We start from the raw sequence: 27,869 nt of genomic DNA on the forward strand, positions 1-27,869 counted from the left end.
CTGAAAAATATAAATATTCCCCTCCAGTATAATACAGTAGTTTAATGCAGCCTCCATTCCATCTCCTTCCTCAGAGGTCTGTGAATAGTAAATACAGACAGGTCTACACAAATATCTCACATTGAAGAGCCTAAGTAAATCATCTTTGTACTCATCATAAAACCCTGGGAGCACTGGTTAAAGAGGTAACCTCCAGTATGACAAAAACACACCCCTCTTAGAACACAAATGGCTGGAACAATTTGATCTTTATCATTTATTATTTTTATTTGGACAACTTATATACATATGTACAAAATACCTACTGTCAGAATCCTCTTATAATTTCATTTGATTTACAAAAATGGGACAGCAAAATAACTTAGGTCACTAATACTGTACAAAAATAAAACTGATTAAACAGTTGTAAAGATCAGTATCTTACAGTGTTACAGATCATTTATCTGTTGTGAAAGAACATCTCAATCTATCCAGAGTGATGAGTACTGTGCTAAATCTACCTGCAACTGACAACTAATCAGTTTCTGTAATTATAACTACCAAATATAATTCTCAAAAGAAGCATGATGTAGGGCTACACACCTTAAAGCCAGGGCATCGTTCCACAGTGGTGAAGGGCTCTCTTCTTCCCTAACCAAGGAGAGGAGTTCTCTTAACTCTAAAACTATTAAATTTTCCAGAATATGACAACTACTTACAGTATTAGATAGAACAATTTCTCTTTCTTTTTAAACACCTGCAATAGTCTTTCAAAAAATTCAGTTTGGTTAAAAAAGTAAACAAAAATTACTATCCTGCATTTGGATTTTTTAAAGTTAAATCCATGGTCTTTTTAATATAAAAAGTAACTGTTTCATAGTTTTAGTGTTCAATGAACTCTAGTAGTCCTATTTGAACCATATCTTGATAGAGTAAATCTAATTAGAATGCTGGTTCCTGTTTTGTTATGTGTTAAAACAGGAGTTATCACAAAGAATAAAAAGCCTTGAGTTTATACGTTATATTATTATAACATATAAGAGAATATCAAATGTGAGTTCTTCAACGACTTGAAAAGGCAAGTACAACTTTTTTTTGGGGAAGTAAATTGTGCATTTTTTTTTAAACAAGTTGCTGCATTTACATCCATCTAAGTGCTGGACAAAAGCCATATATAGATTTACTCCTGAAACTATAAAGATTGTCTTTCACTGACTTTGCTTGGTTTTCCTTCATTTCGTTCTGTGAGGGAAAGATGAGTTTGTACAAGTTAGTGGGTTGCTAGGCAACCCCAAACTCCTCACTCATTAAAAGGCAGCGTGCAGAGGATCACAAGCAGAACCATTCCATGAGTTCAGTAAGAAACAGGCAGCCTAACCTATTTCGTATGGAAGAACAGATGTCCTTAAAACTTATTTTGGACACAGAAATTAAAATTTGGTTTAAAATAAGCGTTTCAAAAATCTGAAACAGAGGTAGAAAGTGTTCTTTATTTTTCCTGACATGTTTTCCCGTGAGAAAACACTTTCCTTTTTATCCCATGGACTGATCCCAGTCCCTAATGTTAAAAGCAGTTCTTTTTATAGAACTACTAATGCAACTACACTGGTTAAACAAATCAAGGAAAAACGCCGTGCAGGTGATGGCTACTGTACTGGAAGTTGGAATCAGCTGTGACCCATGCTTGCTGCAAGAGCCCACACTGGTTCTGAACTGGAAACAAGCATGTGTCAGGTGAAATGATGAGTTCACCAATAGGTGGGCACCCCAGGTTTACACAACACATCTCATAGCACACGTATAAACTAGAGTGCACCATAGCTCCCTGTTTTAAATATTAGATAAAATTGTCAGAAAATGCTTCTGATGAAAAAAAGAAATGTAAACATTTCCCCCACCATCACTGCTGAATCCCGTATTTGAGGTTTCTTCTTAATGATGAAAACTCAGTTCATTTTTCTGACCACATAAAGGCCAAAATTATGTTATCAGATAAATGGCATATTATGGATGTAGTGGTTGAGGCCATTTTAGACACCTGGATACAAGACCTATAGTGGTGAGGCTACTGATGTAAAATGTAAAAGATACAGTGATGTATTTTCATCCCTGCATGTTCCATGTGCCTTCCTTTTCCGAAAGAGACGACTCTGCAGTCTCCTCTGAAATCATTGTGGTATTTTCCCTTAGCACTCACTACTTACAGGGATGTATTATTTTTCTTTTCACATTTCACCCCCCTTTTCTTTTTACATAACTCTTGCACCTGTTAGTGGGAGTTCTGTAGGAATATGAGATGGTAACCAACAATGCTTTTCCCCAAAAAGCAGACGTTCCCAGAGCTAGTTACCATTATGCACTCATTCAAATAAAACCCAGCAGAGTCAAAGCCCTCCTGTTCATGGCATTATGGTACAATAAGATGAGGTTAATTAAAAGGATTGGAAAATTTGGAAAAGTTAATAGAGCTAAAATTCTGTTTTTTTTTAAATTAAAAAAAAAATACTACCCTCCTTCTCCTTCAGCATCTGTTGTATATATATTCTGCCCTCACATCTTTGCCATTTCACAGGGAAACATGTACTGTAAAATAAGCAGATTATAATGCGTTTCCAAACAGAATGTCTGCTTCTATCCTTAAAGCATGTATTTAACTTATTCATCCTCTGCATTAGAAAATAAAAGTGCAGCTTATGTTCAAAAAGTACAATTCATACAAAGCAAGGTTTGAAAGTTCTGTACTTAGTGTAACCTTTCAAAGGTTTGTCTTGATTAGTATAAATTCAGACTGCTTACCCATTGACTATAAGTAACTTTTTTGTTTTCAAGTCTTTAGATGACAGATCATGCTGGAGTAGATGTGCTCTTGCTTGCATAAAGACAGCTGTGCTATGGCGTTTTGTATCTCAAAAGGTAACGTGATTCAAGAGAGTGGTTTTGCTAAAGAAACCGAAGCACACTCGTCATTACATTAAAAGGTAAGAAAACAATTCTGAAAGACAGCAAGCAGAAAGGGCCCAGAATCACTGTGTGATGCCACAGGTCAACTCACCCAGTCAGACATATGTACACCAGTGTTGTATCTTTAAATTCTACCCCAGTCTTGGCCTTACTCCCTCCCCCCACCCACCACCACCCCCCAAAAAAATTAAGGAGAGGGAAAAAAAAAAGCATTTGCCTTCCCTCCCACAGTCAGAGACAGTTCAGAGTTGCCTCTGCAAGGGGACCAAGTGTTGACTTTGATCTCAGGCTACAATGTGCTTTTAAAAACAATGCAGGGAGAGGAAAATTAGACTAGAGACCAAAGAACAGCAACTTCCTATGCTGGCAGCACGCCTCCTGGGGGCCGTGGTTCCCACGTGTCTGTCTGTTCGCTGGGAGTAGTTTGTCCTTCCAGGTCTGTCCCTCCCTGGCTGAGGTGGGCAGCACCTCACAAAGGGTTGGCCAGCGCCTTTTTGGATCGCTTGATCATGCTGGGGTGGAACTCTGTGTGCCGCCGGGCGTGCTTGGTCAGGTGGTCGCTCCTCATGAAGCGCTTCTCGCACAGCGGACAGCGGAACTGCTTCTCCCCTGTGTGGGTGCGGTAGTGGCGAGTCAGCTCGTCGGAGCGGGAGAACTTTTTAAGGCAGTCTGGCCATGTGCAGGGAAAGGGCCGTTCACCTAAGAGGAGGGAATCAGGGACAGAGGTTAAAGGTCACCAAAGGTCACCAAAACTCTCCAGGCTGGTCCTGGTGGACTACCCAATCACCATGACTCAAAGGATAAGGCCTCTATGTTCCGGGCTGAACTGTCTGCCCCTATTCAGAGATCAAAGTCCTAACACCCAGTACCTCAGTCAGAATGTAGCTGTATTTGGAGACCGGGTCTTTAAAGAGTTAACTGAGGTTACATGAGGTCATCAGGTTGGGCCCTAATCCAATGACTGGTGTCCTTATGAGAAGAGGAGATTAGGTCACACCTCACACAGGAAAGGCTGTGTGAAGATGATGGGAGAAGGTGGCCATCTACCAGCCAAAGAGATGGACCTCAGAAGAAACTGGCTCTGCCAACATCTTCATCTTGGACTCCTGGACTCCAAAACTGTGAGAAATAAATTTCTGTTGTTAAAAGCCAGGGGCCCCCAACTTCTGAGCCATGGACCAATACCTCCTGTCAGATCAGTGGTGGCATTAAATGGCGCAATAAATGTAATGCACTTGAATCATCCTGAAACCATCCCCACCATCTCATCCATGGAAAAACTGTCCTTCATGAAACCAGTCCCTGTGCCAAAAAGGCTGGAGATCGCTAGTAGGCCACTCAGTCTGTGGAACTTTGTCATGGCAGCCCTAACAAAGTAATACCATGAAGAAACTGCTGAGACTCATCTCTGTTAGGTAAATGAGCTTATACCCAATGGATCCCCAAAGAGCCTTGGAGACTACATTTTCCAGTTTTTTTCTGCGCTGTTGCTGGTTTCATGAGTTCTCTCTGAGGATTCAAACCTTAGCCCTTGCTAAGTTTCCTGGCATTGTAGAGATGGAAGAGAACTGGGCATCTAATCCAACCAACCTCCTGCCAGGGGCTGGCATCTCCCCTCAAGTTCCTGAGGGCCTGGCCATCCAGCTTCTGCCTGAACAAGTCTGGTGGCACAGCCCCATATTTGCCAAGGAAGCCTGCTTGTTTCTGAGCATCCTTTGTAATAAACTGCTTACTGATGTGAACCTGCCTCCCTGTGAAGGCCATATTTCAACCCTAAGAATTAGTTTGTTCCCTCTGCCACATAATAGTCCCTTAACTATCTGAAGACTGCCATCATGCCTTTCTCTTTTCTTATCTGGATGAAATAATCCTAGGTTCTTCTATATTTCTCATAAAAGAAGAACTCACATTATTCTAAAATAATGGCAGGGATTTCCTGGTGGTCCAGAGGTTGAGAATCCACCTGCCAATGCAGCAGACACAGGTTCAATCCCTGGTCTGGGAAGATCCCACAAGCCACGAGGCTAATAAGCCCACAAGTACTGAAGCCGACATGCCTAAGAGCTTGTGCTCCACAAGCCACTGCAACAAGAAGCCCATGCACCACAATGAAGATCCAGTTCATTAACAGCCCCTAGAACTGAGGAAATACCCAGTCAAAAATAAATAAATACAAATTTTAAAATAACTAAAATAATGACAAAAGCATTACTACGAACAAAGCTAGTGGAGGTGATGGAATTCCAGGTGAGCTATTTCAAATCCTAAAAGATGATGCTGTGAAAGTGCTGCACTCAACATGCCAGCAAATTTGGAAAACTCAGCAGTGGCCACAAGATTGGAAATGGTCCGTTTTCATTTCAATCCCAAAGAAAGGCAATGCCAAAGAATGCTCAAACTACTGCACAGTTGCACTCATCTAACATGCTAGTAAAGTAATGCTCAAAATTCTCCAAGCCAGGCTTCAAGCAACACGTGAACCGTGAACTTCCAGATGTTCAAGCTGGTTTTAGAAAAGGCAGAGGAACCAGAGATCAAATTGCCAACATCCACTGGGTCATTGAAAAAGCAAGAGAGTTCCAGAGAAACATCTATTTCTGCTTTATTGACTATGCCAAAGCCTTTGACTGTGTGGATCACAATAAACTGTGGAAAATTCTCAAAGAGTTGGGAGTACCAGACCACCTGACCTGCCTCTTGAGAAACCAGTATGCAGGTCAGGAAGCAACAGTTAGAACTGGACATGGAACAACAGACTGATTCCAAATAGGAAAAGGAGTACATCAAGGCTGTATATTGTCACCCTGCTTATTTAACTTATATGCAGAGTACATCATGAGAAACGCTGGACTGGAAGAAGCACAAGCTGGAATCAAGATTGCTGGGAGAAATATCAATAACCTCAGATGTGCAGATGACACCACCCTTATGGCAGAAAGTGAAGAGGAACTGAAAAGCCTCTTGATGAAAGTGAAAGAGGAGAGTGAAAAAGTTGGCTTAAAGCTCAACATTCAGGAAACGAAGATCATGGCATCTGGTCCCATCACTTCATGGCAAATAGATGGGGAAACAGTGGAAACAGTGGGTGGCTTTATTTTTCTGGGCTCCAAAATCACTGGAGATGGTGACTGCAGCCATGAAATTAAAAGATGCTTACTCCTTGGAAGGAAAGTTATGACCAACCTAGACAGCATACTAAAAAGCAGAGACATTACTATGTCAACAGAGGTCCGTCTAGTCAAGGCTATGATTTTTCCAGTAGTCATGTATGGATGTGAGAGTTGGACTATAAAGAAAGCTGAGTGCCAAAGAATTGATGCTTTTGAACTGTGGTGTTGAAGACTCTTGAGAGTCCCCTGGACTGTAAGGAGATCCAACCAGTCTATCCTAAAGAAGATCAGTCCTGGCTGTGCATTGGAAGGACTCATGTTGAAGCTGAAACTCCAATACTTTGGCCACCTGATGCAAAGAGCTGACTCATTGGAAAAGACCCTGATGCTGGGAAAGATTGAGGGCAGGAGGAGAAGGGGACGACAGAGGATGAGATGGTTGGATGGCATCACCGACTCAATGGATATGGGTTTGGGTGGACTCTGGGAGTTGGTGATGGACAGGGAGGCCTGGTGTGTTGCGGTTCACGGGGTCGCAAAGAGTCGGACACGACTGAGCGACTGAACTGAAGTGAACTGAATGACAAAAGTGCATGTACAGACAATGGTTTCACATGTATTATCTCATGGAATTCTTACATGACAGCCCATGAAGGTGGCCCATTTTACAAATGAGGAAACAGGCTTAACACTCCTCAGTGTTTCCACATCCCTTCCATTATCGTTGCTCTCCTCACATTCCTGCTCCTGTTTCCTTGTCCCACTTAAAATGCAGCTAAGCCTCGCCCTCCAGACATGATCAGGCCAGCACTGGGGGCCTCCTGCCCCCTAGACTGGCAGGGGAGAGTCTGTGTCCACGTTTGTGAGGGACACACACAAGCAGAAAGGCAGAAGGAGCTACTTCGGATGAGTATTGCTTGCTCTTCTTGTGACTGTTACCCACCCCCAGCTCTGGGTACCTGCATCCCTGCTCCTCACGCCTTTCCAAGCACAGCCCAAAGCAGCTGCTTCACAGACTCAGGGAACAAACTCTGGGTTCCACAAAAGTCTCCAGACACTCCTTAGGTAGGTGTGAGGAGTGAATATTGTCTCACTCCTGTCCTCACCTTCATGGAACCCAGAGAGAGGCTCCAAGGGCTGGGAGCTGCCCAGTGTGGTGCAGCTGAGTCATCCAGAAATGATTCCTTCCCCCAGCTTCTCCTAACCTGTGCCAGAGATGTGAAAATAATGAGAATAACAACAAAATACCGCTATCACCCCTGTGACAATCTATACATGACTAAGATTTTATTTGCTGCTCTCTAAGCAGAGCAGCAGTGACACGCCATGTACAATCTACCTGCTCTTACGGGAAACCCGATGTGGGCAAAATGAATTTTTATACACAGATTCACTGTACAAAGGTCAAAGTATAAATATTTCCTCCCTGAGCTCTAAGCTGAAAAGCCACAGCAGCCGATGGCCATATAGCAAGCCCGTGGATTCCCAGCTCTACCCAAGGCGGATGATGTGCAAGGAAGGGGCTTCAAGCTGAATCCTCTGAAAATACCAATGACATGGAGTTGAAAACGACAGTTTTGTAACTTCTGTTGGATTAAAAAGCATTTGTACCCAGTTCAGCAGAACTTTCGAGCAAAAGGCAAAATGCAGGTTTTATCAAAACCCAAGAAGTCTGAGCCTCCTGGGGCAAGGACAATGTCATGTCTGACTTTTGTGCTACCTGTGCTGCCAGGCTTTTAAATGCCTCAACTGTGTACTGAGTCTGCTCATCCTCCAGGTCTCTCATAAGACCAAATCCTGCTCAGAATTTCCCAGAACACGGAAAGATTTCTGGGCTATTTCAGAATCAGACAGCAGCAAAGTCCTCTCTAACCTCAATGAAGACTGTATGGAGAAGTGTTCTTTTAAACATGTTACATTAAAAAATATAATGAATGGTTAGAATTTACAGCATGAAAAGCTGTAAAAAAAAAAAAAAAAAGACCAGAAACCCCTCTCTCTGTTCTCCCTACATTGGAGCCCTCTCTCCACTGCTTGATGATCTGGTGGGAGGGAAGTGATGACAAGGAAAAGCTCCGTGTTTTCTCTATGCTTGTTAGGACAAATGCGCATCAGAGGCAGTTTCCTTGAGGGTGTGGTAATGTGGTTTAGTTATTCACCGGCACGTGTTCTTTCAAGTGCATCATGAGGATTAATTTATTTGAATGAATCTGTGTCCATTGTGGGAAAAATGGGTCAGAAGACCACTCCAGCATGTGCTAAGATTGGAAAAGAAATAAGGCATTCCCTGTTTCAGCAAGATGGAAGTGATAGTCAGTGGAAAACTGTCATGAAGCCTGAACCAGCTGTGTGTACTGGAGAACTACTAAGTATATATGTTTACTGCTTTACAAACATTCCAAGTGTAATCAGGGTCCGTTCCCACTGCCTTCACTTTCATTCTGGCTTCTGGCTGTACTTTCTTCACTGCCCCTCACAGTAGTCAAGTGATTGTTCTCGTTGCTTCTAACCCAAGGTACTGTCCTTGCCCCAACATCCTTTTCCCTGAGTGCTTAAGAGAGGAGAAAGCCACCCACAGGGCCCAGAGCAAATCAGAGCCAATAAGTAGCCTTTGTTAGAGTCATGTAATGTGTATAATTCAAGCTTACAGTTTCCAAGCATTTAAAAATAGATCTACTTGGAAGTGAGTTGCTAGTCTAAAAGCTCTAGGATTGTTTTGATTTTTCTTGGATCCTTTGGAAAAGCATTAGGGGCTTTTGGTCGATGATCTAAATCAGGAGTTAGCAAACTTCGACCCATAGGTCAAGTTTGACCTGCTGGAATAAACACCATCCTTATACTTAGCTTTTACCAAATGGTTAAAAAAAAAAAATCAAACGAATATTTTGTGACAGGAAAAAGTCATATGAAATTCAAGTTTTCATGTCCCCATACAAAGTCATTGGAACACAATTATGCTCATTGTTTATGTATTACCTATGGCTGCCTTTTTACTTGGGCTTCCCCGGTGGCTCAGCTGGTGAAGAATCCACCTGCAATTCAGGAGACCTGGGTTTGATCCCTGGGTTGGAAAGATCCCCTGGATGAGGGTATGGCAACTCACTCCAGTATCCTTGCCTGGAGAAACCCCATGGACAGAGGAGCCTGACTAGGCAGTGCTGAGTGGTTGTGACGGAGATTGTATGGACCACAAAACCTAAGATGTTTACTATCTGGTCCTTTATAAAAAGTTGGCTGACCCCTGGTCTCAATCTGCAGGCCTGATTCTCTATCTGGCGCACACCAGAATTTGTAAATCTAAATGTCTTCAGGAATCAGACACAAAATAAAAGTGGGTGACATGCCCAGTATATTAGACTGGATCATGGACTGTAGAGGAATCTGGAGCCAACTGGGGAATGCTTTCCACACAGAAAGGCATTCAAACTCCACATCTGATAAAACACTGTGCCAGCCAAGCAGTAAGCAGGCAGGGGACTTGAATTCTTCTTGGTGATTTGCAATTTGCAGCCCTTGGAAATCATCCACCTCTTCAACCCAGTGGAGAGTTTGCATACAACCTACTATGGAATGCATTTCCGCATGTTAGTTAATGATAGACACACGTTAAGGTATCTGGAAAAATATGTATGTTTTGAACCTAGGAAAGTATGGAATGAGGAAATTATACATAGAGAGGAAAGAGAATTTAAGGCTGAATGAGACCGGAGATGACGTGCAGAGAGGGAAGGATGGGTCTCAGAGGGGCTGTGATTTGCCTGCATCCTGCAGCTGGGGGTAAATCAAGTCAGGCCCTTCCTTTCAGCTCAAGTCTAAGATGCCAGAAGAATGGGTAGCCTTCTTTATATAGAAAAAAATCATATGGCAAAGCAACAATTAATTAAACAATATTTAAACTTATCTTTCGTATTAATGAGAGAGTCACCATCCTCCTGGGGTGGGGTGGGGGGGAATAAAAAAAAGACATGTACAAGACTAGGGCTTTATTTCTGGCCTTCACAGGAAAACACACCCAGAGGCAGCGACACAATAAAGGCTGCTTTACTGAAGCAGAGCTGTTAACAGCACAAGTTTCTGTGTGTTCTCATTATTTATACACCACTCCCCTCCCCTCCCCTTTCAGCAACAAGCTAAGTGCTTATTATCACTGACAGACTCAGCTCTGAGTATAAAATAAACTAGATCGAAGTGGCTACTGAACACGGCACCGAACGTGTAAAAGATTTTCTTTACAGAGACAGGTCAGGCCTCTAGAAGTCTTCTGGGCCTCCAGTAGGTTCAAGAGAAGTAGTGGAGGGCCTGCTGGTTATGCATTTGCCAACTTGATGGCTCATTGCTTTTAAGAAAAGAACCTCTACCCTACCTGGTGATTGGCTGACAATGCCAAGTGAGGCTTATTCTTCTGTGTAAAGTTGTGAAATGAACAGTGCTGAGTGTTCTGCATAGAAGGAGAAAGAGGACAAGCTTGGAGATTGCTAACTAGATACATCTAACCCTGTTCAGGCTCCCCTGAGCTCAGATGGGCAGCCATTGAGGTACCACCCTGGATTCTCAACTCTCCCCTCTCTGGCTCTCCTTCCACAATTCCATGGAAGAGCCAAAAATAGGCTAAACTTAACTGACACAAGAGGGTTAAAAACACCCTGATACTTCCACTGCTTTGAGCAAAAGTAACTCAGTCTAGTAAAACAAATCTAATGGAATTAGGCCTCTTTTTCAAAACAGAATTCTAAAAATGCCAATTAATAATCGCAGCACCACACAGATGTACAAAATCAAGGCTGTTTCTTGAGGGAAAATAGTGTTTTTCATAATTACAAAAAAGCAACTAGGATTCCAGAGATAAAAAGATAATTTGATATTGGAAAATCATAATGATATTATTCCTCATTTTAACAGGCTAAATTCACCCCCACTTAGCCTCACCCGCACACACACATCTTGCCTTCAAAAATATAGAGCAGTATTTGATAAAATTCAACATCCTTTTTTTTTTTTTTTTTTAGGAAAACAAAATGGCTCCTTAAAGAATAGAAAATATAGATACAAACCTTTCCCCAGCAAGGTCAATAGTAAAAGAAGGTAGCATTCCCACTCAAGTCAAGCTCAAAGAAGGAATAGATTCCTGCCCCAAACATCACAGTTATTCAAATGTTATTCAGGAAATGCTACTGAATGCAATTAGATAACAAATTGAGAAGTAAATTGTGGGAAGGAGGAGGCGAAATAAGAATTACTTGCAACTGATAAAACTTCCTTTTTGGACAAATTAAAAGGCTCCTCTGTCCATGGGATTTCCCAGGCAAGAATACTGAAGTGGGTTGCTGTTTCCTTATCCAGGGTATCTTCCCAACCCAGGGATCCAGCCCACATCTCCTGCATTGGCAGGTGGATTCTTTACCACTGAACCACCAAGAAAGCCTGAAATCAACTATACTTCAATAAAAAAATTTGAAGAAAAAAATGCATTCATAGGTATAAATATACCAAAGAGCAATGGTTTTCTTATATGCTAACCACAGTCAGTCAGAACAAGCCTAAAATAAAGTTCAGGCCCTGCCTGAAAATCATAAAACTATGATATGACAGGAATGAATAAATGGGACATTTCCCATGATCTTGGATGCTAAGACCCAATGGTGTGAGTATGGCTATTCTGTACAAATTAATCTATAAAACTAACACACACTAAAGAAATTCTTCTTGAACTTGACAAAATTATTTTAAAGTTCACTGGGAAGAATAAATACACTCAACTTGCCAAGAAAATTTTTAATAGAACAGTAACAAATGAGCACTTGTAATACCAGTTGTTAAAATGTATGATTAAAGCTGTAATAATTAAGATACTGTAATACCAGTACAGGAAAAGACAAATCAGTGGAGCAGAGTCAAGTCTGAAAATAAACCCAAGACTATAGGGATGGGTCATTTCAAATCACTGAAGAAAAGAATACTTAATTCAATAAATGGCATAGATATTTGGTTAAAAAAAAATTAAACCTGAATCCCTACCCTTACACATTTCATTCAAGTTCCAAATGGACTATACACATAAACGTAAAACATAAACCTCAAAGGTAGAAGAAAATACAGGTGAATATTTTTAGAATCCTGGCGTAGGGAGAGATTTTCTAAACATGAAACCAAAGGCAGTATTCTATTTGAAAGACAGTTCTGAAATACGTAAAAATGTTAAAATGTTTGCAATTTGCAGCTCTTTGAAATCATCTACCTCTTGAACCTGGTGCAGAGTTTGCATAAAACCTACTATGGGATGCACTTCCTCATGTTAGTTAATAATAGACACATATTAAGGTATCTGAAAAAAGATACATGCTTCGAACCTAAGAAAGGACGGAATGAGGAAATCATACATATAGAGGAAAGAGAATTTAAGAATTTAATATATATATATAAAAGAACCAAAACAGTGAACAGTGAACTAAAGGAAAATGCAGCATAAGTCAAAAGGTTAAATCTACAGTACAAAAAGGACACTAGCAAATCGACATAGCCCAACTTAATAAAACTTCTTGTTAGTCGCTTAGTTGTGTCCGACTCTTCGCAACCCCATGGACTGTAGCCTGGCAGGCTCCTCTGCCCACAGGATTTCCCAGGCAAGAATACTGGAGTGGGCAGCCATTCCCTTTCTCCAGGGGATCTTTCTGACCTAGGGATTAAAGCCAGGTCCCCTGCATTGCAGGCAGACTCTTTAACATCTGAGCCACCAAGGAACTGGGCAAGGATGCAAACAAAATAATCTAAGGAAAAAAGAAATACTAACAACCAATTAAAAAATATATTTAATATTAACAACCAAATAATAAATATATGAAAATATATTCAATCTCATAAGTAATCAAAACATGCCAATCAAGAACACCAGTGAAATATACATCAGGATGGTAAAAATGCTACAAAGTATGTTCATATACCAGTCATTGATGGTGGCATGAGAAAATAGGCATGGGTGAAACTTATAATTGTTCCAGGACCTTCTGGTAATACATTTGTCCAGGAATTATTTGTGGTAACAATAAGAGAGGAATACGAAAATACACAGGGATACCAGCATTGTTCATAAAAGGTAAAACTTGGTAACAACCTAAATGTCAAAGAAAGACCTGGTCGAACACTTCAGTGTTCCACACAAAGGAATAATATGTGCCTGTTACAAAGGTCCTTGATGGTTCTGTACAGAAGATGTCAGCAATTCGTGGCTAAATAAAGAGAGCAGTGCATGATCTGCTGTGTATGTGTGTAAACATTTACGGAGAGGAAACATCTTGGAAGAATATGCACAAAATATGAAAAATGGTCATCCAGAGGTGAGGGGATAACCTCTACTTTTTTGGGGGGTAATTTCCCCCTATGTTTTCCTGATTTTTTTAAGAGTAAGTACTATTTCTTTCATAATGAGAAGTCAGAAGAGTCTTACATAATGATGATGAGTATGAGTTCAAACTTTTCCACCAACGGGTCGATCAAGATTCCAGGGGCAGGGGAGGATTTACACTCTATTGAGAAATAGACTCAAGTGTCCCAAACTGAAGAAAGGTGAAGGCTTGTTCTGCTTCCTTCTCCAATTGTTGGAAAGTGAGAGACTTTCAGAATAAACGGTTTTATTCTGTATTCTCACCCCTCCCCCACCTCCTCCTCACCTACTTTTTCCATATGTGAAAGGAAGATGGCCCCTGCAAGAAGAGACAGGACTCTCCCTTCAGACTCTGAGTGACACAGGCAGTGATGGTAGGACTGCCCCACCAAGGCACAGGCTCCCAGGAAGCAGGGGGAGAGAGAGAAGGGCAAAGACAGGAAGCCCGAAGCCCAGAGCCCAGGCTGGTCCCTGTGCTGACCGCAGGCCATTGACACTTCACTGTCCACTATCATCAACCCTCATTCCCCAAAGGAAACTAATGCTGACTTGCAGGTACACAATGTGAGCGATGCTTTACTGCTTTTCATTTCTATTACCCAAGTGCAGATGCACCCATACACTTACGAAGAGGTGTGCATCGTCTGGATATAGCCAATTCTACAGTTTCCTGCATAAACCATTCCAATTAGTACCAAACTCAAAAATCAAGAAATTAAGAGACTCGTGTTCGCCAAAAATATTGCTACTATCTACACAGGTAGATGTCCTGAAAAATAAAAATTCTTGATAGCATTAGAAGGATAATCCTGCCTGAATGCCATCCCATCACATTAAGGTTTGCTCCTGGCCTCTCTCTGTCTGAATCCTTCTTGTGATTTGGTTTCCTTTTACATTTATTTCATTTGTTGATACAAGAGTCATGATAGTGTCTGGATGTGAGCTTTTACTTCCTGGTCCCTGTGTTTATCTGTGGAAAGCAGCCTGTCCCCAGATTTGGGGTTCTGAACCGGGAAGTGGGCGTCTGTAACATCTGTCACACACGCTTCCTCACTGGAAGCTGGTGTCTAGGTGTACGGAAGCCAGTCAGCCTGTCGGAATACTGCTTGCATATCCCTAACCTCAACTGACTCATGAGAGGGCGCGTGTGCCAGGACCTCAGAAATGAAGATGACAGACTAGGGTCTTGACTCTTCAGCTGCTCAACCCAGCAAGAGATGTGTCATTACGTCTTCATGTCTCCACTACCTGGCCCCGGCTCAGCAACTCTGAAATGGCAGAGAGGTGCGGTGATTGTCCCTCGTCCACACAGCTAGGTCTAGGCCCAGATTAGTCAATTCCCACGAGTGCATTCTTCCTCACAACCCAGACTGTGGTGTGCTGCCTTTGTGCAGTTTTTGCAGGGAAAAAAAACAATAATAAATAAATAATAATTACCTATCAGGAACTAAACACTGAAAAGGATATGTAAGCTTGATGGCAAAACTACGCTGAGAATGGAGATTCTTTGTGTCTTTGCATTTTGAGTCATTTTTATGACCATGTAATTCAAACCTGTATCAAGTGAAGCCAACTCAGAGGGCCAGTGACTGGACCAAGGACACCCAAATCCCTTTTTCTGTTCTGAGCACAGAACAAAATTAGAGGTGAAAGAACACAGGCCTTAACTAAATGTAGAGCGCGCCTCTTCCGTGTTTTTCTAATTCCCTTACTCCCAGGCCCTCCTTTCAAGACGTACTGCCTCAGGGAGGGAGAGACAGTTAAAACAAGTAAGCTGCTGCTGAGCTTGAGGTTTCAAAATAGAGTTTTAAAAATGTAAAGCAGACGCTGAAACCCTTAAATTCTCTTAATTTTCCAAAGCTTCCTAGCAAGACCTGAGCTGCACAGAGAGAGAGAAATCAGAGGGGCTGTGTTTAGGGAACAGATGCAGAGGTCTCTGAGGAGGGCAGGCATTCTGGACTCTCCTATTAGAAACAGGCTGGGGCGGTCTGAGGGTAGTGGCCCGTGCAGCCTGGCCCACTGCATGCCCGGAGCCTGTCCGAGCCCCTCAAGGGAAGCCCCCTACACACATCGGGGTACCTAAGGAGTTGGGCAGCCACACGGAGAAAAGGGTCTCCAGGGCCTGCCTGAGTTTCCACCCCTTCAAATGTCGGGTGAGGGAAGAGGCTGTTCCCAAGTCTAAGTCCAAGCACTGGGGAGGACGCTAGGGGAGGACAAGGCACGGAGAGCAGGGAGACACTGCGCAGAGGCCCTCCTCAGCAGAGGACACCCACATATAAGCAACGGGACCCACGCTGGCGCATGGCACCCTGGGGGAGGCCAGCAAGGCCAGAGGAGGCCACGCAATGTGGACAGCCCTCCTGTGATGCCAGAAGAGACCAGGCTCTTGCCCAGCAAAGAAATCACTCCCAAGAGAAAGAAAGGCAGAAGGAAAGGGAGAGAGAACTCTGATTTTGTGAGCACGTACCCAAAAAAGAATTTAACAAAGAGTAGAGTGAGAGACTCCAAATTGCCAAAATAAAGTTTGCCCACCCAACAGCAGAAACAGTGGTGAAGGGAGGGGGCTCAAGAGAACTCAGTTCTGGTTATGAATAGTTCCCTTTTGGTGCTTCCCAGGCTCGTGACTGGGAAATTCTTACCCAAGGACATAGCTGCTTTCTGAGGGCCAGAAATCTTGGTGGAAATGCAAGGAAAACCTCTCCATGTGAGCCTTTAGGTAACATTTTTTGTAGCGCCTACAGCTTCCAGTCTGGGGGCAAGTGCTACCCAGAGAGCTGGAGCCGTTGGCTCAAAAGACAATGGGTAACACCAGGAAACACAGGAGACTGCTGTCTGGTAAGTGGATGCTTCCTCCTCCTTCCTCCTCCGGCCTCCCAGGTCACGGCAGTCATCGTGACCCAGAGTGACTATCAGTGATGCTGCTACAGTGCCAGATTTCCAGCTGTTTCTCTCTGGGCTCCACCTCTGTATACTGCTGGCACGATAGTAAGGCTGTAATGACCACAGATCCTACTCATGCATGCCACATGTGCCACCATCAAATAGTTTTTCCAGCCTTAACAGAGTGAGCCACTAATTCATACAGTCTGGTGTTTGTCACCAAAGACCATGAAGAAGGACAGGGTTGAGTTGTCCAGCTCTTACCAAATAGCCCCTCCTGACTCCCCCAGCCCTCCTGGGGCAGGCATTCCTGGACAGGCTTTGAAGTTTGAGAGCAAGCAGGGCGTTGAGAAGAAATGACTCAGGTCAGAGGAGCAGCTGGTGGTTTCTTTCACACTGAGAAGCCCTGCTTCAGTGGGTGATGCTCAGCAGACAAGCATCTTGTGGCTGGCCATGGGTGATTTGCAACACCAAAGAGGGAAAACAGCTGTTCGTCATTCTGCCTATTTTCATTAAAACAGCAATGGTACAAAACTACTGTAGAATTATGGCAGTGTAGGGGTTTAAGTCATTTTTATGTGTTTTTGTAAGTTATTTTTAAGGTCTAATTTTTGCCTCTTATGATTTATTATGGTGTTCTTATTGGGCATTACATGCACTGAATAGACTTCAGAATCCCAGTGGGAACCACCATATAAATAGCTCATCTTTGTATAGACAAGGTCTCTACCTAATAGCATACAAGGTGACAAACATTCAGGCAAACAAAATTCATTCCCCTGGGCATTAAAATAGACAACTGGAATTGAGACCAAGTGAACGGTGCTGCTGATCACATTGCTGCGGCTACCCGTGTTCCATGTGAGTCTTTGGGTTCTGGCTTCTAGAACATCCACTGAGGAGGGCCTATGGGGCTAAGCCTGACCACAAGAAATACATGTTGAGATAATCTGTCTTCTACAAAGACCACTTAGTATATGCTCTGGTGGATATCTTACAGGTTGAACTCCAGAGAGAGTTCAGAGCTCTTTCTCTTCAAAGGGGAGAAAAATATGGGGGAAAAAATGTCATACTACTCAGTCTCTCGTTTTGTCAAACTCTCCTTTTTGGAATAGCTGTCTGTAGTTATAAATGGGTGGACAGAGTGGAGAGTTGTTGGTGCTGCCTGTCCGGCACCTATTGCTTCTTTGGGGTAATCAATAGCACACCTAGCATTTCCCTTTGGAAACCACCCATTCCTCACTCAGTTTACATAATTCCAGGTAGGCAACCCCACACCCCAGCCTAGAGGCTGGATGTGACCCAGCTGAGCCACAGTGACTAAGTCCAGGGACAGGCACAAAGTTCTAACTCGGTTATGCAGCTTGAAGCTGGGGACTTTTGCTGGAATCATTAGGAGAGGGCAACTGTCTTGCCACTGGGCTTGCTGAATTGGCAGGAAGGGAGGCTGAACTGCTGGCAGCCATCTTACCACCATTCAGAGACAGCCTACCCGTAAGCAAAGCCAAGGCAGAGGAGAGCAAGGCTGGGCCAGGGGGAGAGGCAGACGCTGACCACCTGTATCCAGGGATGCTGACACTAGCGCTACCCGCAAAGGAGTTGGTAATGGCAGCCAATAAAGTTCTCACTTTTACTAAGCCAGTCCAAGTTTGGGTTCTTTCCCTTCCAACCAAGAGGCTTGATTAAATCAGCTGTGGGCCCAGAATTGCGGTCTTTTTCAATTGGAAGGATGCAGGTTCTGGATACTATTGGAAAACACAGGATACGTTTGGCCAGCTCCATGATTTCTGAAGGTATCCCTCACCAAGCTTTATAAAAACCAACCACAAGCCAGAGCTAACCCAAGAGTAGAGACAATGGTGCTTTGCGCCAAATCCAAGAGAGCCACGCAAAACACGGGGTCTCTTCCCACTGGCAAAACCCAAGGGGTCCTCGCCAACAACCATCATGGCACAATTCCAAACACCTAGAAACAGTCAAGGAAAAGTTAAGAGTAACCTTGGACCAAGTTTACTAACTCCAGTTTCCTCCTATAATATGACAAAAGTGTTAGTCGCTCAGTTGTGTCTAACTCTTTGTGACCCCATGGACTGTAGCCTACTAGGCTCCTCTGTCCATGGAATTCTCCAGGCAAGAATGCCAGAGTGGGTACCACCCTATCTCACAGGACTTCTGGGAGTAGAAATGTGACAGTGTGTGTAAACCATTTGGCTTGGAACTTGGCATGTAATATATGCTGGATGTTATCATTATTACTATTAATAGAATTACTAATATTAATAATTTACAATTATTACTATCATTATTATTATTATTCACAACATTCACAGTGCCTGCTATTAACATCTAGCACAGTTCTTTGCATGTAAGAGTACTCAATAGTAAGTATTATTTAAATGAATAAGCTACTGGATTAATGTGGAACTGTAAACAAAAATTCTGGGAACTATAAAGACTTCTGGGCAACACATGTAAATTATTTTTAAGTGTAATACTTCCTATATGGAGACTGTCCTAAGTGCATTAAATACCTCAATTGAATTAAGTCTTATAAAAATTCCTTCAGTATGTAATTACTGAACTCCATTTTACAGATGGGAAAACTGAGGCTCAGAGAGAGAACGTGGCAGAGGCACGATTCAAACACAGGTGTGTGAGGGACCCCCAAAGCCCATGTTCTACTGGCTCTACCTACTGCCTTTTTGTTGAAGGTAAAGACCTCTTTGGCGACCCCTCATGTTCAAGTTCCTAAGGGTGGGCTGGTTTCCTCTTCACAGGCCTTACTCTGCTTTTCTGACTGCCACTGTCCCATCAAAGCTGGCTCCATGGAAGGGAGGGAGGGTGAAACCTCACCCCATCTCCGTCTCTTTGAAAACAGAGGATCTAAAGGATTCCTTCCAGTTCTGAAATATCTGTAGTTCTCAAGCAGAATGTCTGGGCTTCTGTCTATTGCCTACCTCACTGGTCCCCACTTTGGTTCAAGTCAGGTCCTCTGGGAGGGACTCACTTCCAAAACAACGGAGACTCGCCTTGGAAAAATGTTCATACTTCGTTTAATACAAAATACTGCTGCCTGCTTTTCAAATCCTTGTCATTAATTTTGTATGGCTTAAGCGCCCATCTCTTTAATCTATTAAAATAGAGTCCTCAATTTTAAAAAAACAAGGGGGGGACTCAGTCATGGATGAATTCCATTCTGCTGTTTGAATTTTCGATCAAGTTCAGTTTAAAAAAAAAAAAAAAATCAAATGCCTAGTGGTCCTGGATTTAGGATGGTGAATTTACTAGTTTCTGCAGGTCCAGAACCTCTAGATTTCAGATCCAGATGTTCAGTTCTCACCTCCGAACTCCAAAGGCTGATATTACAAGCAAAGCCTGAAGGTGTACCATCATAAACACGGGTTTTAAGCACAAACGGAAAGGATGCCATGGAAGATCCCACGCATAAAAAATGGATGCATCTCACTCCCTTAGTGGGAAAGGCATTCTCAAAGAATGATAACGTTAGTTCTATTATTTGCTGAGGGTACTGCTAGAGGCTGGGATAAGACAAATGTTTACTCTTGGCCTTAATGCACCAAAAAGGTATTAAAGTTTCAGAAGGACTCCAGGAAGGGAGGAGTAGGAAATCTCACAGGCGCTGGCCTTGGGCTGTTTCAGAGCGCTGCTCCCATAATAAAAGGGGAGAGGTCCCAAGGGCTGACTCCACCTCTGCCCTTTCACTCCATTGTTAATCTGGTTAATGCAAAGCAGCTCTTTAAATCCAGGGTTTTTTTGTGTTTCGTGTGCTTTTTTTTTTTAAAGTTTACCAGATTTAAGCAGATTGAAATCTTCAGGAGACCTTGGGGGAAAGGAATTCAAGTCTAAGAACTGCCAAGAATTCAGTGAAGGAATATCTCCTTTTGGCTAAGCTCTGGCTTGGAGAACTTCACCCTCGGAGGGCCTGGTGCCCTCACTGTGTTGCTGAGCAAGCTGAGACTTCAGGAACCTGCTAAGACAGAGAGCCAGTCTTTGAACCTTGGTGCTATTTTTCCAAACCCTTCATAGCCCCCCATGCTTCTACGGAACGATCCCCGTCTATCTGAAAGGGTAAAAAGGGTTCACTTTTTTACAGACAAAATGATGGATGCGATGACCTCTCAAGGTCACTTCCAACCTCCAAATTCTATTATTCTGATACTTACAACTGCCACCAAGCACTCTGAGTTGGGCTTAGGCCTGTTACTAACTTCCCAACAAAAAGTAGGGCGGAGCAAGAGACAGGACTGCTCAAAGACCACTGCAGAGGATCCCATTTCTTTCCCTTTTTAACCATCTGTGAGGTTTTTTCCTTCCCTTTGCCCCTCCTTTTTGCGTCTGTTGCATGGAAACAGTAAGTGCCTTTGTACCAATTACTAGGCACTAATTTACGTTCTTCAGTGGGCGCTGGGCTTGCTGGAGAAACATTAGGAAAAGGTAGGAGGGTCGGATGTGGGGGAGGATTCGAGCAGCAGAGGCCTGGAATGCTGCAAGCTTTTTCTCCAAGCCTGAGAGCAGCCAAGGGGAGGAAAGGAAAAAAAAAAAAAAGGAAAAAATTTTTGGTAGTCAAGACTAACAAAAATGACAAAGCTAGCTTTAAAAAAAAAGAAAAAGAATCAAGAATGCTCATGATCATAAGGCATGCAGAAATTAAAATGATTGTCAAGAAACCTGACTTTAACCAGGGTACAACGTCAGGTTGTTTTAGGGGCTCCTGAATGATTGAATACTGGGAAATCACCCGCCCACTTTTTTTCTCAATGAGCTTATTAAGGAAGACCATTGTCAGCCACTTTCCCAATATGTCATATGATGTTTCTCCCTGGGAAGTTCAATCTGGGAATTTCCCACAGACGTTGCAGAATGACTAGTTCTTGGGATAAACATCAACAATTGGGCCAGGAATGTAAATCTGACCCTTATGTTCAGAGTCCCAAGAACTTATTTTCCTCAGGTTACATCTTTGCTGAAGGTAATGAGGTGTTACCATCAAAACAGAGTGAAATGTACTCTGGTACCTCCCTCACTGACCGAGGCCCCACGTGTGTCCCCTCTCCTCATGACTCTCAGAAGATTTGAGAGGACAATCACAGGAGACAATGGTTTTACTCATTAATGCTACTCCTCTTGTATTTTCGGTTGTAATACAGTAACCCTGCCAGCAACAGCAGCTCTTCTAAGGCAACTCCACTCTGTCTTGCTAGGTCAGCCATATGGAGGGTGATGAAGGATGGGCAGGGGGCGGAGGGCAGTGAGGAAGAAGCAACTGGTCCTTCCTCTCTCGGGGACCAGGAATAAAGAGCTCTCAGGTCCCCTCACAGGTTTCTGCCCCCGGGGTGAGACTCCAGCAGTGAGCTGGGAATCAAGCAGCCGTGGGCCATCTTCCCTTGGAATCAGGGGAAACTCAGAAGCAAACCCAACAGGCCATCCTTGCAGTCCTTAGAATCCTATCATCCTCCACAGCTAGAGCCCATTTGCAGTCCTTTGCTCTCATTTTTTCCTGACAGGATACATGAGCTTGTGCCTAGACAGTCTCACTGGGGGTGGAGATGGGGCTAAAACTGCCCCCATAGGGCAAAAATTGGATCTTAGGCAGGTGGAAAGTCTTAGCTCTTCCAATGTTTGTGGCCTTCAAAAGGGGCACAGTACATAAACAGCTCTACAGTATATCTGTGGTATCAAAACGTCATGGGGGAGGGCAGTTATGGGGGAAAAAAGGGCTAATCTTAGGGGAGAAAAAGTGGGAATAAAGGGTATGGAAGCAATTATCTATGCAGATCCCACTCAGATTTAAGTGTATATTTACACTGACATATATTAAGTACGAATCTGCCTGCAATGCAGGAGACCTAGGTTTGATTCCTGGGTCGGGAAGATCCCCTGGAGAACGAAATGGCAGCCAACTCCAGTATTCTTGCTTGGAGAATCCCATGGACAGAGGAGCCTGGCAGGATACAGTCCATGGGGGTCACAAGAGTCAGACACGACTAAGCAACTAAGCCACCACCATATTAAGTATATTTACACTTAATGAAGCATGTCAGGCTATGAAATACTATTCTACATCACTTTGGGGAGCCTTATGAACAGAAGAACAGGGGAGAGAGAATGTTTCCTTAAGAATCAAGGCACAAGGCCTCCCTTCTACTAGACAAGAGTAAGTGGGAAAGACTGAGCAGGGGTTACTTTATGGACTGCCTAGAGGCTACTTCAAGACCCTGCCCTGTCCCCGAACCCCTGCCGTCTGGGTGACAGAAGTGGGTCCATCTCATACCTCTGATGGTACTAGAGTCTCCTGAACCAAAAAGTTGACTCCAAAGCTTTTTGGAGCAATTAAGGAAGAAGAGTTCATGAGGCACAGAGCAGGCATGGCTCATTTTATATGACCAAAATTTTAAAACTTTGGTCTTAGGGAAGGAAATAGACCTGAGTGAAAGCTAGCCAGTGTGGACATTCCTAGAGAGGCCAAAAAATTGCCCCATAGGGCAAAAATTGGATCTTAAAATGTAAAAGAGGTCTTAGCTATTATTTCCTGTTTGGATGATAACTTCCATGATGGGAACTCCCCAGATCCTCTCCACCACATATTCTAAGTAGCCCAGGGAAATGTTCAAACAGGATAAAGAGAAACAGAAACAGCCACTGTTGAGCCCTTTGCAACTCTTATCTCTCCTTGTTTTTCATGAATGTCCCTTCTGCCCTATTGAAAAAAATATTTTTCTACAAAGGTGGGGTGTGATAATTGGGATTTAGGGCTTTCTGGTTTTCAGAATCCTGTAACCAGTGCCCTTAGCCTCAAACCCATCGTCACCACTTGGGGACAGTTGATTTAAGTCCCTCCGAAAAGATAGTGAAATTGCACCTGGCATGGAATAGGCTTAGGGTGTCTATCCTTGGGATGTCAACCCTAGGATGACTCTGTATCAGCTGGTTCTGATGACTTCTGAGCTGGAATTTGGATGTAGTTGTTTACTTCTCCAAAAGCTACTCCCATGTGTGTGGGTGTGTGTGTGTGCAGGGTGACCACAAAGTCAGGGAACTTGGGATAATCTTTTTGTTTGTGTGCTTGTACAGAGATTGAGGGCACGTGGGAGAGTCTTGGGAAATCAGTGGGTTTGGGTGGGGGCTTGTGAAGGCCCAATTTGGGGTGTATGCTCCGAGGTGGGGGGAGCGTGTTGGTGTGGATGTGGGTGTGCCAAGATAAAAGTTGGTTGCATTTTCAAATAATAAGCTCAATATGTTTTCAGGCAAAGTACGTACACCAGTGGGTCTAATACTTATTCAAAACAATAATACTCTTCAAAGAGTCTGGAGATAGAAAAGCTCATATTTGTTTTACTTGTTTTCAGATTAACATAGATTCACTGCTTAAACTTTAGAGGTATATCAGATGAGAAGATATCTGATCTAGAGGGTACAGAAAAACAAACTGAATGTAGTATTAGAAAACATAAAGTACAGTACTACTTAAAAGTAAGTTTCTCCTATGTTTGCTGATTTTAAGCTCTGCCTATCACACACAAACTATTATCTTTACACAAAACCTTAAGTTCAGAGAAAGTACCCTATCTTGTGGATTAAGAAACTGAGGCTCAAACAGAGAAGAGACTGCAAACTTAAATGCCAACAAAGACCATGTAAATGATTAAAATAAAGGACATCCCCCTTACAAAGAATGGTCAGTTCAAGCCAACTGCTGTTGGGCAGGAATTCAGGCCCCATATTGCCAGATTGTTCGATTTTCTCAGAGAAGCCAGAAATCTGGATTTGTGTGGAAATCCTTATTTTTCCACGTTAGTAAAGAAATTTTTATAAACCCTGCACTGACCAAACCAAAAAATTTGCAAAAAGCAAATTCAGCAGCAGACCTCCAGTTTACAAACTCTGAATTTAAGGAACTAGGTTAAGGTTTCACAACTCAGAAACAGTAAGTCAAATCAGAATGCAGCTCAGTCCACCTCAAAAGGATCTTCTCTCTTAGGCTACTCTAGAAGGAACTGCACTGAACTAAACCACAGTTTTGCTTAAGTGGCTCAGCTTTTAAAGCCACTGGTTCTATACGAGTGGCAGCTGTATGGGGCTCAGGGGGAGGAGAGCCCGCAGCAGGAGGGCTTCTGGTTGGGCCACACAGACCAGGGGGGTGTGGCTGGAATTTTAGTTTTTAAAGTCTCCATAAAATACAGACACTCCAATTGCTATTTCTTAGCCATCTTCTGGGTTTAATACCAGCCAATAGTTTAAAAAATCAAGAAGCTGCTGCTGCTACTGCTGCTAAGTCGCTTCAGTCGTGTCCGACTCTGTGCGACCCCATAGACGGAAGCCCACCAGGCTCCCCTGTCCCCAGGCAAGAACACTGTACCCCACACCAAAAATAATCTAACTGGAGGCTGAATCAGAAACTTCCAAATGCATGAGACCTCCTACAAGTCTTTTATTTAGAGTAGCCTTTGCACAGGACAAAGAGTATCTTCTCCAGCAGGAGTACACTTCTGACGGTCTTTACAGAGGCAGTGGTTTTTGTCTGACCATGTCCTAGTATTATCACAGAGCCCCCAAACTTAACTGAGACAACTGCGACTACCATATCACTAGTTTCAAAAGACTGACTGTAACATTTAAAATGGGATTAATATTTCACTTCGTTTTCCACTCTGGGGTGTAAAAGGTTCTTCTGAGCTGACCTGCCTCATGGAGTATTAAAGAGCAGCACGCATGCACGCACGCATAGGCAGCCATTTCTGTAAATGCCTGAGAAAAATCACTCAACTGAATGGTCCAGAATACCTTTCTGAGTTGGGCAGACTCAGGGAGCTCACAAAGAAGCTCTGCAGGCCTCCTCAACTGCACGACTGGGCAGCTCCCTGAAGGAGAAAGTGCCTTTGCTCAAGGTGGCAGAGAGTGTCCCTGTGAGCTGAACTCCGGGAATATGGCTGACACAGCCAGGCCCGCCCAACAGCTGTTGGTGAGTAACACCCTCTGGTTAGTATACCCCTACTTCACCCCCGGAGCCATGCTAAAGGTCACATCCCCCAAATCAGGCACAAGATACAAACTGTAAAATGTGCTATTTTTTGGCAACCTAGATGACAACCCCAAAGAGAACCTGATTTTACATTAACGGTGGAGGAAATTCAGCTTTACTCCTGTGCCAGCAGCCACCTCCACAAGAAGCACTTTCCAAAGGAAATAAAATATGAGATGCAATTACGTAGCCTTTTTAAAAAAGCAAAACCAAATCACACCAACCAATGATCATTTTGAAACCACAGGCCCAGGGCCTCATCTTAAAAGCACTAACAATTACACCAAAAACCGGCAATACTTTCCAAGGAACTCTGACAACCTCCTCTTAAACATGGTGTCATAGGACAGATGGAAAAGGAGTTTCACGAGAGGACTAGGCACAGTGCTTCCTTATTGGAAGAGCAGTGATAAAGGACCCTGACACTAACCATGGTGAGAGGGCATGGTCAAGCATGAAAGCTTCCCAACTTTTTCTGAATATGTTAAACAGAACCAACAGTATTGACTGACCGACGACGTTCCTGTAAGTCTCCAAAGCCTATTTTATACTGCAGATGTCTTACCAGCCACATGCATCAGTGATCAGACCTGCCTTTTGCTCTCCCTGGGAGACCCCCTTCCACGGGGCCTCTAAAACACCCCAACCTTCATTATCAGCCTTGACCTCTGGCAAGGACCACACCTCCTTGCTAAGTGCTCTATTCAGGGTGGAGGGTGCGATCTAAATTACGTGGGAAAAAATCCGCTCTGAAATCTTATTAAAAAGACTAGTCGTAAACTTAACCAGTCATCACTTGATCAAACTCCTCTGCTGCCTGAAGCAGTGTTATTTTAAACCTCTCTGAGGACTCTTGGCCATATTTAAAACCACCTTGGCAAGCCCTGAAAAGTAGCAAGCATACAGCTAACCGAGCCCTTAGTCATCCCTAAAAGGTTCCATGTAAAGTGCGCCGCTTCTCCCCAGGTTTCGGCCACTTCGCTGCAATCCCACAAGAGAATAAAATAAAAGATACACCATTTGACTGTCCCCCTCAAGCCCCCGCCAGCGTCTGCCCAGGTTGGGTGGCCCCATAGTCGCCCGGTGCGGGAGTCCTGGGTGGGGGGAGCGGGGCGGGACAGGGGAGGGGCCGCACGACTCCCCACGAAGCCACACACAGGGGCTAGCACTCAGCACTCGCTCTGTCCCCCAAAGTTAAGGCTCTCCATGGCTTCTAGAGGCTGGGGACGATTAAAGAGAGTGAGCTCTCCGTCTCTACCAGGTTCAATCATTTTAAAGAATCATCCAAAATTTTGCACCCTTTCGGCCGCATATGGAATCCTCAACGCCCAGGAAGACTGCCTGGCCAAAGGTTAACTAACCCCAGAGTTGGGTTGGAGAGGGAGACGCCGCTAACCTGTATGCACTCTGTAATGGGCTTTGAGATGGGAGGATTTTCCATAGACTTTCCCACAGCCACTGTAGGGGCACTTGTGCCTCTTTTCGGAGGCGTGTTTCCCCTTCGCAGCCACTCCAGGGTGGAGGAGGGAGAGCGGGCTGGGCGCGCTGCCAGGATCCTGTCTCTCCTCCGGGCTGTGGGAAGGACTCGACCCAGATTCGGTGGTCACGTCGCTGTCGGATCCCATATCCTCATCCGGACTCTCCAGGCTGTCGCTGCACACCGAGGGGGTCTGGATGGGTCGGTACTTGTTCAGGTCCAACAAGCTCTTGGCGATGGTGACCAGCGTGCAGTAATCCTTCCAGGTATCCCCCGGGTCACCATGTTCCTTGGTCACCTCGCGCTCAGGTAGTCGCAGCCGCTCGGCGTCCGGAGCGCCCCCATGCTCCGGCACCGCAGCGCGGTTCGAAATGGAAACCAGACACTGGGCAGCCACGAAGTCCATGTAGGCGGCCGCGGACATGGTGCGGGCGACAGCAGCCCCGGCGGCGCGGCCAAACTTGGCGGTGGCTGCGGAGGTTCGGCTCGCCGTGCCCTGGCCTCGGACTACGAGCGCTGCGCCGCGCGGTGGCCAAGGGGGCGGGGGCGCGGGGCGCTTCCGACTCGCAGAGCGCGAGGCGACCTCAGCCCCTCATCTTTACGTAACCGGCAGCGCCTCCGCACGCAGCATCCACGGCCCCGGGCTCCGCCGCGCTGCCGCCTCTCGCCGCCGCCGATGCCCAGAGCCGGGCGCGATCCCCACCGACGGGCGCGCCCGCCACTCCGAGCTCGTTCCCTTGGAAAGATGCCACACGTGGCGGTCGCAAGTTTATTCGACCGAAAACGCCCCCGAGGCGCTGAGAGAGGAAACTGCAAGAGAGGTACACGCCCTCGGCCGCCTCTCCGTCGAGCCAAAGCCCCAAGACATTCACCCAACCACCTGGACGCGGGTGGCAAGCGCCGGACGAAGCGCCAGGTCTAAGAGACACTTTTCCCCCAGTCCACTGACAGCTTCTGAGCCCCTGCTCTTGCCGGTCCGCACCGTGCCGGCATTCTCTCGCACAGTAACAATTTCGCAGAATCCCATCACGTCACAATCCGAAC

At 44.4% G+C, this 27,869-nt stretch overlaps 1 protein-coding gene across 1 annotated transcript; it reads right to left on the minus strand.

Annotated features, from left to right (window-relative positions):
- Positions 1-241: 241 nt before the first annotated feature.
- Positions 242-27,828, minus strand: KLF9 (KLF transcription factor 9). Its single transcript, XM_086415507.1, has 2 exons — positions 26,745-27,828; positions 242-3,639 (listed from the first exon to the last, which is right to left on the minus strand). The coding sequence occupies exons 1-2, from the start codon at positions 27,247-27,249 to the stop codon at positions 3,410-3,412; spliced, it is 735 nt and encodes a 244-aa protein (XP_086271633.1). The 5' UTR covers positions 27,250-27,828; the 3' UTR covers positions 242-3,409.
- Positions 27,829-27,869: the final 41 nt, after the last annotated feature.

Source organism: Bos grunniens, chromosome 8, assembly GCF_055505025.1.
Source record: "Bos grunniens cultivar Pamir isolate PY7600 chromosome 8, Bosgru_T2T1.0, whole genome shotgun sequence".
Classification (NCBI taxonomy): domain Eukaryota; kingdom Metazoa; phylum Chordata; class Mammalia; order Artiodactyla; family Bovidae; genus Bos; species Bos grunniens.

What these genes read in the sequence shown, in the direction of transcription:
- KLF9 (XM_086415507.1), bottom strand. Translation starts at nt 27,249, where the DNA reads ATGTCCGCGGCCGCCTACATGGACTTCGTGGCTGCCCAGTGTCTGGTT. An exon ending in CCATTACAGAGTGCATACAG is followed by an intron (nt 3,640 to 26,744) that starts GTTAGCGGCGTC and finishes CCCTCCTCTTAG; the next exon opens with GTGAACGGCCCTTTCCCTGC.